At 38.5% G+C, this 12,165-nt stretch overlaps 2 protein-coding genes across 2 annotated transcripts; both read right to left on the bottom strand.

Annotated features, from left to right (window-relative positions):
- Window positions 1-2,214: 2,214 nt before the first annotated feature.
- Window positions 2,215-7,067, bottom strand: LOC122833765 (heme transporter hrg1-A-like). Its single transcript, XM_044121626.1, has 3 exons — window positions 6,618-7,067; window positions 4,678-4,845; window positions 2,215-3,244 (listed from the first exon to the last, which is right to left on the bottom strand). Exons 1-3 carry the CDS (start codon window positions 6,745-6,747, stop codon window positions 3,108-3,110), a joined length of 435 nt encoding a protein of 144 aa, XP_043977561.1. The 5' UTR covers window positions 6,748-7,067; the 3' UTR covers window positions 2,215-3,107.
- Window positions 7,068-7,931: 864 nt separating this feature from the next.
- Window positions 7,932-11,929, bottom strand: LOC122833764. The gene is made up of 4 exons (XM_044121624.1): window positions 11,632-11,929; window positions 10,641-11,062; window positions 9,820-9,863; window positions 7,932-9,712 (listed from the first exon to the last, which is right to left on the bottom strand). The coding sequence occupies exons 1-4, from the start codon at window positions 11,807-11,809 to the stop codon at window positions 8,749-8,751; spliced, it is 1,608 nt and encodes a 535-aa protein (XP_043977559.1). The 5' UTR covers window positions 11,810-11,929; the 3' UTR covers window positions 7,932-8,748.
- Window positions 11,930-12,165: the final 236 nt, after the last annotated feature.

Raw genomic sequence — 12,165 nt, 5'->3', positions numbered from 1 at the left:
ATCACAGTGCTCCCATCACACTTAGTGTAATCATTTAACTTTGTCTTTTCTAGCTGCAAAAATGCATCCAAGAGGCACCTTTTTTGACCGCCAGCATGCGATTAACAAATCACCTAACGAGTTCAAATCCACCAAAAACACTGATAGAGCTTTAATAAGTCACTCACATATTTTTCACATCAACTTCAAAGTCCACGTATTAACCAAATCAGGCACCCAAAAAAAAAACTCCACGTCCGCTCCCCCAGCCCCCTCGCCCCACCTTTCCTTTAAAGGGGGTGGAATAAAAACGCGGATGGATGGAATAATTGCTTGACTTCAAAGTGCAGGTTATTGGGCTGCATTTACTGTTGCAATGCAGTGGGTGTTTTCTCTCCGTATAAAGGGAGGGGGAGGTTTGTTTCATTCCTCTTATGATGTAAATCTCACTCTCAAAAGGCCAGCAATAATCCTTCTTAAGTACCAAACAATGACTACCATCTCTAATCATGTCTTTGCATGTCCAGTCAGTTATTTAAGCTGCTGATTAAACTGCTGGTGCAGTTGCTCGTCTGAAACACACCTCCCTATCAATCAATCAGTATGCGTACAATTACAATTATTTATCTTTTTGTTATTCATGTTACGTTCTTCAAACTCAGGTGATTACCTACAGTCTAACAAGTTACCCTTTAAACAATTTGGGAAAGCACAGAAGATAATGTCATGGCTTTTTAAGTGTCTGATCAGGACACATTGCAACGTCAGGAAGAAAAAAAAGAAAAGAAGAGGCAACTAATTTATCAGGCGGGAAAAAAAAAAAAAAAACGTGGACGTTAGCCAGTCTGGTTCATCCTTGGTCACAATTTCCAGGTGCTTGAAAGTGCCATGTTTATCTGCTCTAACAACTTTATGGCAGTATAAACAGCATGGAAGCTGCTGAGACACTGTAATTATCCACAGAGAAACCAGTCCTGTACCAACATGGGCTGAAATGCCTCTGAGAGAGGAAGAAGTCATTATTCCTAAACAATATAAAAAGACGGATTACAGCTTGCAAATGTGGCCAAGGACAAGAAAACCTTGTTTTTGGAGACACGTCCCTAAATTAAGTGAAAGTAAAGACCACAATATTAACTACATACTTAAGTTTAAGTATGGATAATTTTTTTTGAGAAATGTTGGTAATGTATTTTTTTGCGTATACTGTGTGCGTTTTCAGATCTTTTTAGTCACGTTAAATATATGACAACATAGACCTTATGTATCCAAACAAATTGTATGCAGATGATTTGATAAAACATGTTTTATTTGCTGTAATTAAAAACTACAATCTTCCATTATTTCTTCAATTATCTTCAAATATTTAAGTGTTTACCAGATGTCAGTATCCCAATTTATGCAGATGACACGGTGATATTTCCACATTTTTAAAAAAAAGCCCAAATAACATCTTTGATTCTCACATAATGACAGGATTTGGCTCTTTAAATTATGAAATACCAAATTGTCTAAATTCCACCATTTGGATTGTTGTATTAGTAATTCATGTAGCTTCTTATTATCACCTACAAATTTAACCACTGTAACATTTCACAAGAAAACAAATCTGCTGATGCCTTTCTGATAAATACATCAATTTTATACATTTTTGCATGGACTTGGCTCCAACCTCTTTTTAGGGAGATTTTAAGCAAAGTCATGCTGACTCAGCCGCCGCCACTAGAGGAGATGTGCTGCATGGACACAACATACTGTGAAACAAAGGAAGTGTTGGATCAGTTTTCATCCTCAACTTGAAGAGTCATTCTCTGTCTTCAGGCCTCCACAGGGTGAACATCTGAAGCAACGTTCAATTTGTCAAAACTCTTAAAAGCTGTTTTAAGAGTTTTGACTCTTAAATTCTTTTCTTTTCTCTATTATTATTTTCTTATTCTGTCATAAGGATTTTTTTAGGTGTTGACTTTAACTTCTGTCTGTAGAATTTATATTTTCTTCCTCTTAATGTTGGGACTACAGATAAAAATTAGGCTGGCTCCGTCTGGAACATTTCCAGGTTTAACCTTGTTATTTAAGGTGTAGCATATCTATAAAGAGACAACTGAAATAAAACTGCAACCATGACGCAGCAAAAATGGAAAAAACAAAAAACAGAATCAACTTTTTTATCTATACCAAATATAAAAAGTTTCAGAGGAACAGAAAGTGCCATCAAACCCTAAAAAAGAGGAACACTTATTGTCCACATTGCACCACACAATTCCCTGTAGATGTGAAAAGTGCACTTTAATAACAGATCCAATCGTGTACAAAAAAATTCCCAAAGTTCTACATTCAATTGACAGATGCATGTCGATGTGTAACGCCATAAAGATTTCAGATTAGCTCAGAGAGAAGGATCCCAAAAAACGAGGCTTGAAGTGGAAACAGAAAATAATCTAAACAATGGCAGTAGACATAAACGAGCAGGACAGAATAACAAACACTTAAGCACACACAACAAAACTTTTGCAGGCAATTATAAATACTACAAAACATATTCACATTAAAATCCCCCTGAACTGAGACACGTGGGCCTTTTATACATAGTTAGAATTTGCAAAAGAAAGTCAAAATGTTTCATTCATTTTGTTTTTTACACTGTTAGGGACGGTGACTTGTCTGTAAAAGACTTTATTCGTACTCTAGGATAGATGATCCATGGTATACAACATGAATAAGGGAGTCACAGTCAGGTTGACAAACAGAAATCCAAACCGTTCCTTATACTTGGAGGAATAGGGACCTCTAGTGGCAGTAGCATGAAACTGTAACTTATTCCCACAAGAGTGTTGAAATTCTAGTGTTAGAGGAAAAGAAAAAAGACTGGAATGTGCAAATGATTACATTTGTAGATGCCAAACAGTAAATCTATAATGGACTGTAAAGAAGAGTACTGGATTCAACAGAAGTCCTTCCTATAGTAAGAAAATAAGGCGGTGATGGAAGTGTAACAAAGAGAAGAAATTAGTTTTCAAACTTCCTGCAGTTCCTCCAAATTTACTAGAGAGCTCATTCAGGCTGTAGAGCCAGCACAGTGACTGGACTCCAAAGTCTCTGAGTGGTGGCTGCAGGAGAGGGCAGCGGATTCAGAAGTCACTGAGGATGCTGATGTCTGCAAACTCTTTGCGGTAGCGTTTGGCAGCCAGGAGGAGCTGGAAGGACCACTTCAGGCTCATAGCGCTCCACACAGCTGACAGGTAGAGACTCCGAGGGTCAGAGAAAGCTGAAGCAGGGAGACATGTGTTACACAGAGCCGTGAAAAACCACAGAGGAGTATCTAGACACACACTGACACAACACGGATTACATGGAAGCTGAGTGCTAAAATAAACAACTAAATAAATAAATGAAGTTATTTAAATATCGAACAACAGTCAGAACTAGTGTCTCGAAATCTGACTCCTCCTTACTGCAAGTCCCACAAGACTAACACTAAAGGATCAATAATGCATCAAACCTTTGTCTTCGTGGGACATTTAAACACTTGTTAGGTTTGTTGAATTGTGTAAAATCATGCAGATTTAAATTAAACTCTCTGTAATTTGCTGTAATATTGAAACAAAAGTTAGCAAATCTCATTGTCTGACATCGAATCAGACTAAACTAGAATTCTTAGAGATTTTTTTTCCTAACACAAATTAAGAATATTTTTGCCTTACAACAATCAGTGAAAGTCCAGATGATGAGATTCTGGCTTTATACGCTTCAGATAATTCACATGCGAGTTAATTGGGAACACAACTACGAATGTATTCTAAAGTAACATCTTAAACGCAGCACCACTTTGTTTTACATCATCAGAAAACAAAAATAAAAGCCAAGATATCAGGAAGAAAATGTACCATGTATCTCAACAAGCCTGGATAGTTCTCAGGTGCAATTTCTAGATGCCTAAAGGTGCCTCATTCCTCTGTTACAACAATAGTATGCAAGAATGCACAGCATGAAGATGTCCAGTCATCAGACAGTTGAGGAGGGAGATGGACTCTGTGTCCCAGAGATTTACATGTTTTATTGCAAAAGGTTTGAATCAACCAAATCAAAAAGTCACTCAGAAAAGAGGATTACTCCAAAGTTAATTCATGGAGACAAGTCCTGAAACAAAAAGGATTTTTGTGTATGTAACTAGATGGTTTCATCTGGATTTACCCTGTTGCCTTGGTCACACCCACATCCGTCGCCCTGTTTACTTTAACTTGTCTGCTTATTTGTCAATGTCAATGTCAATGTCAAATTTATTTATATAGCACTTTAAAACAGGCATAGAACTGCACCAAAGTGCTGTACAAGAGTAACAACAACACAAATGAATAAAAACAAAGTATCAAACACTAGTTCAATTAAATGCCAAGGAATAAAAATGAGTTTTAAGAAGCAATTTAAAATGATCCAGGCTGTGGGCAGATCTAATTTGGAAAGGTAGATTGTTCCATAGAGAAGGAGCAACAGCAGAAAAAGCCCGATCTCCTTTCCTCTTAAGTCGGGTCCGAGGAACTGTCAGTAAAAGCTGATTATTAGAACGTAGGGTTCTGGTCACGGACTGAAATTTTAAAAGTTCCAGAAGATAAGGGGGAGCTAATCCATTTAAAGCTTTATAAGTTAATAAGATTTTTAATTTTTTAATCCTTCATTGGTAAGTGATGTGGCACAGCTTACACTCCTTCCTGCTGATGGCAATGGAGAGGAAAGTGATGAAGGCCACGATGGCGAGCACACAGAAGAAAATCGCCACGCAAAGGAAGAACTTGAGCCCCTTCAGCCACGTCCGCCAGTAGTCCTGCAGGTACATGACATGAGTGATCAGGGTCCACAGGGCCAAAACACCTATAGGGGAGAGGCAGAAGGACTGATGAATAAATCCATTAAAATGAGCTTTGTTTGCAGTTCCGTCACAAACTGACCCCTGTGTTTCTAGTAGATCTGGTAGCTATTGTTTTCACATTGCAATACTCCAAAGCTCCAGTCCAGAAATAATGTATGATATTATTGTTGCATTGTGCAAATGCTACACTGTAAGACTTGCACTTATTGCAAGTCTTTTGCCAGCTGCAAACAAAGTAAAAAAATAAACTACAAGCAGAGAAAGGACACACATAAAAATAATTGTGCAAACCAACGGGACATTTTGCATGGCAAGAATTACATCCACTGAAAAATTCCGATTTAAAATCTACGATTATTTAAGCTCTCTTTTGAAACTGTTACACACCAAAAAGAAGTAAACAGCTTTTAATCGACTAAGTACAAACCAAAGTACAGCTAAACTCTGAATACTTAGTTTAGGACCCCACTGGGAGTTAATTCACCAGATGACCTTCACCTAATAACACCAACCTCATACATAGACAGAGACTCTACAGCCTAAACATCACCATCTTTTATTCAACAACAGCTGGAAGTATTTAATGTCACTGCTATCTTTTGTGCCTCCCAAAAATAAAAAATAAAAATCAGCACATTATAAATTTGACTCTAGTGTTTCTATTAAATTAAGTGGCAGCTAAGAAATTTAGAAAATCTAGTTAAAACTCACATTATCAGCAAATATTGACTACAATGTCCAATGTCTGCAGTGATGCTAACATGAAAAGACTGTTGCATCTGATTTTGGCAAATCATTACAAAGTTGTTCAGCTAACTTTGATTAGTCATTATCTTAGTCTGCCCTACAGCAGCAGGAACTGTTCTGACCTCCCTGTAAAGATGGACATGCTTAAATAACATACAACTCACTATTGCTTTTAACAATACTTTCCCACAATTTGATCTTAAAAATGCACCCATAGCATCATTCTACTGTCAGGGGTTTCTTGTCCTTTCTGAACTTGTTACAGGGTATGCCCAGACTAAATGTGTGCAAAGGTAATAGATATGGACTCTACTAGTCCTGTAGATAAGACTACTAGAGTCCTTTATATCCATATCTATGGTAATAGATCCATAGATATCAATGTAAATGTTAGATTGATAAATACACAGCACTGAAATGGCCAAATGATTCCAAAAAATTCAAGAAACAAAGCTGATAAATGCAGGAAAATAAAAAAGACATACTTTAAACTAAAAAAAATATGACCGTGATTGAATGGAATTAAGTTCTTGAAATGAAAGACGGCATGAAATATTCAAGTCTTGCTGCACCATTTACTTTTACCTGTCATGTACTTGAGATTTCTGTTGTTCATGCCTAAATCTTGTATTTATTTTTAATACACTTTTGCATGTTGCACAGTGCTGCTAGAACAACCCAATTCCAAAACGCTGTAAATGTAGATATGGTTTTAACAGACACTAAAGTAAACTTTGGACTCATGATTAGAAAATGAGGGATACACTCTGACCGCTTCATGAACACTTCTGCCCTGGCTCCTAACATAAAGTGTCATTTAATCCTTTTAAAGACCAAACATTTATTTTAACATAAAAGCAAAAATGCCTCAGCCTTCATGGGTTTAATTGGGAGGGTTTTACCTTCGTGACATTTGAACTGTGACCTCTAAGCACGCAGGGACACTTAGTAAGAAGCAGCCAGGATGCAGTAAAAACAAACCATCTCTCTTGTTGCAAGAGTGGAAATTTGGAAAGTGTTACATCACCTGACAGACCCCCCGTGGCCCCGGTCCACGGCTGTTTGTACACGATGTTCCACACCAGGAAGGCAGAGACCCCCAGGATCACACCGAGCGAAGAGTAGGCAACACTGACGTGGGTCTTATTGATCGGCATCGTGGGACTTAACCGGGCTGGCTGCTCGGTGCAGACGCAAGCAGCAAAGCCGAGTGTCCCCTCAGAGGACAGAGCTGATGATTTCAAAACAACTGCATCCGGTCAGCCTGCACACACTGCTCCTCCCTCATTCAGTCACACGCAGAGCCGTCAGCACAAAAATAACTGGCTGATCTGCTGACCAATAGTTATGACTACACAGAAACGCCGGTTCTAAAACATGACGCATCATTTCCAGTGGGAGATAAAAAAAAAAAAAAAACATTCTCGACACCCAGCAGCAAAGTAACCTGAGAGTGTTTACCTCAATATTGAGCACAGCGCCCTCTACCGGACAAATAAAGCAATAATTCACCGCCTTTTTCTTGGACCTGTAGCGTCTGCAGAAAATTGGTGAAAAGGAGTAAGAGGGCGGGAGGAGGAGGAGATTGATTGTTTTCAGATTATCTCTCTCATAACAAACTGTCACGACATGGTGACAGCTTTAACAAATATGGAGAAAACATTTTTTTTTAATTAAAGTTATATACTGCAGCTTGTTTAAAATACATCTACATAGCATTTTTTGAGAAGTCTGGATTGCTTTATGTGTATTTTGTATGTTGCTTATGACTGTTGCTCGGGAGAAGGGACATTTCAGTAAGACATTTCAGTAAGCTAAAACTAATAGAAAAAATTTGAGCAACCTACTTGCAAACTGTATGTGGACTGTTGGATGTAAAATTCATGAGAAATATTGTGCTGGTATCAGTATTGGACCAAAGAAAGCAAGGCAGTTGCAAGCCTTTAAAATTGTGACGCTTTTGATGGATCAGAAAGACTCAAAAAATTGAAACAGCAACTGCGTGAGGGGGCCCAATTAAATTTTTTGTCATGGGGCCCCAAGAATCAATACAGCGCCCCTGCTGGCAAGTGAAATGAAAAGTCAAAGAATGAACTCATCGTGTTTTAGTCGAAGTCTAAACCTCCAGCTGACTGAATGGAAAGGCTGATGACACCATAAAAAAGGTATTTGTTAAATCTGAGATTTGAAAGTTTAACCTTAACACTGGGTTCTTACTCTGAACTCCTCACCAAACATTTCCAGTCTTAAATTAGAATGCTTCTTAATCCATTTCTCTCATTTTAAAGTAAAACTGCAAAGGTATACCAGTACATTAAGAGCCAAAATACAACACCAAGAAGGTACAATGGATTAATAGACAAGCAAACTGACGGATACATTTATCATGTTTCATAAGATATTTTTCAATGCTCTATACCAGAAAAATATCTACTTCGTACCTCATAGACTGCAAAGGAAACTTGATAAAATGAGCAATTAGACAGATAAGTAATAATACAAGATTTAAAAGCAACTTTAATTCTCAACAATCCAACTTTCAAATTAGCCATTAAACAAATGTTAATTTTTTTCTGAATTTGAGCAACTTTTGAAAGTGAAAAAAAGAAATACAACCCCCACAGCTCTGGATGGTCAGTCTGAAAAAGCAACAATTTTTAATCTGTTAAAAACAAAGTATCCAATACCCGAAACAACAGTGGTAGTAGAATTACAGCTCGTGAAATTAATGCACAACATGGTAACAAAACACCTGCAGAGAATTGTGTACAATATTTTTATTTCTCACCACAGCTTTTCAAATGTTTACTAGAGCAAGTAACCCCAACAAGTCCAGGGAACCAATATTCTTCTCCAATGCCATTCTCAGAACATGAACTGCTAAAACAAAATTATACGGATATCTGTTTAGAAAATTGAGCTACTCCTCCTAAATCGGCTTTACTGAATAGAAATATCTTGCTTGTGATTTGGCCGAACCACAGCTTACTGTGAATATCGCTTTAGACTCGAAGCTTTTAATTACATGTGATGAAATAACATTTCCAATGCCATTCGGGCCAGATTATTTGATATACTTTGAAGCTATAGTGAAAAACCTCAATCCAACAAAAGCCCTGAGATGCTGCAAACATAAGATTCAATTTGTCACATCAAACTTAAATCAGGTTGGGCAGATAATAATAGAAGAAAAATTCTTCCAGCTTCTTTTTCATCAGTTTGATGAAAGCCTCATCGCGGTAGATCCGCTGGACCAGCATGTCTTCCCTGGTGTACAGCACTAGATCACACCATGGCGTGCCCGTCATCAGCATCTCTCCTTGCATGTGCCAGTAATGGCGGTGGGCTCTCTTTACCAGCAGCGCTCCGTTCTTACAAGTCAGAAATGAACACTCTATGAAGCTTTTGACATTGAGGAACTGGATGTGCACCAGCCCAAAGCTGCTCTTCTCTTTGGGGTCGTACACCAACCCATCAGGCATCGCTCCCAACCACGGAGCATCTGGGTGGACAACCAAACCGCAAGGCGACCAGTTGACGCACAAATGCCGGCAGTATTCCCGAAGAGCTTCTGGCTTCATTTCCATGTCGATCTGTGCAGTCTTGCACCCTGGCTTTCCTTTCTGAATCTTGAACAGGAGGTGTTCTGCGTGGCTCCGTCCTGGCTTCAGGTTGCAGATGTCTCTAAATCGGCCGGTGAGACGCATCTTCAGTTGCTGATCTGCAGCCTCCTTATTTCCTCGGGTGCTTTCCTCCAGGCTGTGCGCTTCCTCCCAGGTAACATTCATGGCATTTATGAATGTCTGCTCTTGAGCACTGAGCGTAGGAATGACAGTCTCTGTCTCCAGCGTGTGACGGGACAAGGGAAGCAACGGTTGAGGGGGGGCATCATAATGAGGCTTGAAATCCTGACTGGATGGCAGTGGGCATTGGTAGGAAATGGGGGAGCCTTTAGGGACTTCACCGAAAGCGCACTTTGTCCATTCCCCGTCAAGGTTTAGGCCCACTGTGGTTATCAGCGGCTTCTGGTCGTCGGGGAAATCACTAAACGCTTCAGAAAGTCTTTCTAAAAAGGACTGTTGGTCAACTCGGGAAAGGGTAAAAGACTTGTGGAGCATCATCCTGAAAAAGGTGTTACGAGCAAAATTATTGAAATACTGAAGGTAAAAATTATTCAAAAAAATAAAAATAAAAAAAATACAAGCATAAATCAGGAAATAAAATCTTACCTTGGCATTTGTAGTATTGTCTTCTGTTGGGAGAACTTTGACTCCTTTCAATACAAAAAGGAAGAAAAACAAAAAATAAACATTATTTTATTGCCATGAAAATGTAAATGCTTTGAACTAGTCCTTTAACAAGACATTGCACTGGACCTCAGTTGTTCATTTTGCCATTAATTAAAGTATTTAACTTTATTACAAACCCTCCATCCCAAAAAAACATAAATTCAACGTAATGTTTAATCCTCTGGGATGGCTGCAAACATTAAGCAACAAATGAGAGTGTAACCAAACACAAGCTCTTCTGATCTACTAGCTCATTTACCAATTTGTGCTTTAAACATACTTGTTTGAACATTCCATGTACTCTGTCAAAAGTGACTGCATTCTATAGTAAGGCATTTGAAAAATTACAAACACACACAATTTAGTAATTGTTAATTTGTGGAGTTGTTAAATGTACTTTTGAAAATACCCGGAGTCTTTAAAGCGTGATCGGTGGCACTAATGTCTGTGCATTTCACAAGCGGATAACTAATAATAATGATTAAAAAGTTACTTCCCCACCTGTGCTGCTGTTTTGTTATAGCATCATGCAGCAGCAGGCAGGGAAAGGCAGCATTGTTGTTTTATTCTGTGCCGGGTCAGGACTTACTTTATAAGTTTCTCTGTCTTCGAGCTCATACTTGTGGTAGAATAGCGATATTGGATAAATAATTTTCACGAACTGTAATGACGCCTATATTACCATATGTTCACCTATCCGGGTCCAATGTAATTTACTAAACAAAAGCTTTAGATTTAGGGGAGAATGTTGTCACACTTACATTTTTACTTGTAGTTTTAGGATTTATTTGCTGCTTGACGTCCATCTTGTCTTCATTTACTTGCAATGATGCAAGTGCAGCATCCTCTGCCCCCGGGGATGACCAGCCTTCATGTTTGCTTACATTGTCATAAGCTGGGATCGTGGCAGAAGAGTCCTGGTGCTGCAATTCTCTGGGTATCTCTGTGATGCAGGTTGCTTTTTCCTCTTCATCTTCTGGATCATCTTTTACGGTAGCTGGAAAGGCGTTTTCCACTTCTGCTGGCACCTGTGGCTGTTCTGTCTCCCAGCTAATTTCATATTCAATCGTTTCTTCTTTAGGTCTTTTATTCAACGGCTCTGCTGTTTCAAGGCTCGACGTTGTGTTTGGCTCCAAAGGTTGCTTTCCGGTAATTTGGGGTGCTTCTTTGTACAAATTGGCATCTATCATTTAGGAAGAACAAAGAAACATACATATTAGTTGACAGTACATCTTGTGCCTTACTTAAAGAATCAAATACCATGACCTATACATTAACCAACAGAAACAAATAACCCTCTTGGACCAAATAACCCATTTCGTGATTTCCCAATGGTGCATCCAAAAACATTTCTTCGTAATTATTGTTTTCAGGTGTAAATTTTTGCAAGCACACACACACAAATCAACAAACGTTACTGTACAAAATGGAAATGTTAGAATAAAAGACGGATAGGGGAATGAATGACTCCATTCATAGAGGACAAAGAAGAAGGCTGAATGGATGCAGGGGACAACATTTACACAACAGGATGTGTAAATAAGCTTTAAAATACTAATATTTTTCTAAACTTATCCAAACCAGAAAATTGCTTCGTTCAAATATGGGCAGGAACTCTGAACCAACTTTCCTGATTTCCATCACCACAACTAAAGCTATGCCAATCAGCTTCTATGATCGATTTAAGATTAGTGTTAAACTGAAGCCACAAAGCAAGGGTAGTAGACATTGCAAACATTTTAAAGCACGAACCTATCCTGGTTAACTTTATTTCAGGGGTCAGCACCATGTGCAGCATGTTCCTCAGTCGTTTGTTTTCTTCGTAGCAAGCCTCCATCATGCTCTCAACCTCACTGAACACCTCCACGGCCAGCGCGGTGAAGTGTTCAGTCAAAAACGTCTTAAACCCCTGAAGTCTCACGTTTTCCATTTTAAACTATATCAATCTGTAAACATTAACACCACTACTGCCTAGTAAGAATACTACTTATCAACCGGAAATGGAAAGAGGTCGGATGCTATGGGGATTACAATGGATTAGCGTCGAATCGGATTCACTACCGCCCTCTGCAGGACAAACGGCACTCCGCACTCAGAGGAAACACCATGACGAGATTAATATATATAAATGCAATTTTCTTGTTTTAAGGATGATATGAGCATCATAACAATTCATTCTTCAACAACAATAATGGAAATGTTTCAAATTATTTTGCAATATTTGTCCTATGAGTAAATAAATGAACAAACTGTTTATGTTGTAAATATTGCACACATTTTTCACAC

Source organism: Gambusia affinis, linkage group LG07 (assembly GCF_019740435.1).
Source record: "Gambusia affinis linkage group LG07, SWU_Gaff_1.0, whole genome shotgun sequence".
NCBI classification, from domain to species: domain Eukaryota; kingdom Metazoa; phylum Chordata; class Actinopteri; order Cyprinodontiformes; family Poeciliidae; genus Gambusia; species Gambusia affinis.
Note: the sequence above shows the minus strand (reverse complement) of the source record. Positions and strands in the feature narration are given on the sequence as shown.

Coding starts and splice junctions, on each gene's coding strand:
- LOC122833764 (XM_044121624.1), bottom strand. CDS start 11,809: ATGGAAAACGTGAGACTTCAGGGGTTTAAGACGTTTTTGACTGAACAC. Junction 11,063..11,631: donor AATAAAGTTAACCAGGATAG/GTTCGTGCTTTA, acceptor CCTAAATGATAG/ATGCCAATTTGTACAAAGAA. Junction 9,864..10,640: donor CTAAAACTACAAGTAAAAAT/GTAAGTGTGACA, acceptor TTGTATTGAAAG/GAGTCAAAGTTCTCCCAACA.
- LOC122833765 (XM_044121626.1), bottom strand. CDS start 6,747: ATGCCGATCAATAAGACCCACGTCAGTGTTGCCTACTCTTCGCTCGGT. Junction 4,846..6,617: donor GGCCACGGGGGGTCTGTCAG/GTGATGTAACAC, acceptor TCTCCCCTATAG/GTGTTTTGGCCCTGTGGACC. Junction 3,245..4,677: donor TGCCATCAGCAGGAAGGAGT/GTAAGCTGTGCC, acceptor TCCCTGCTTCAG/CTTTCTCTGACCCTCGGAGT.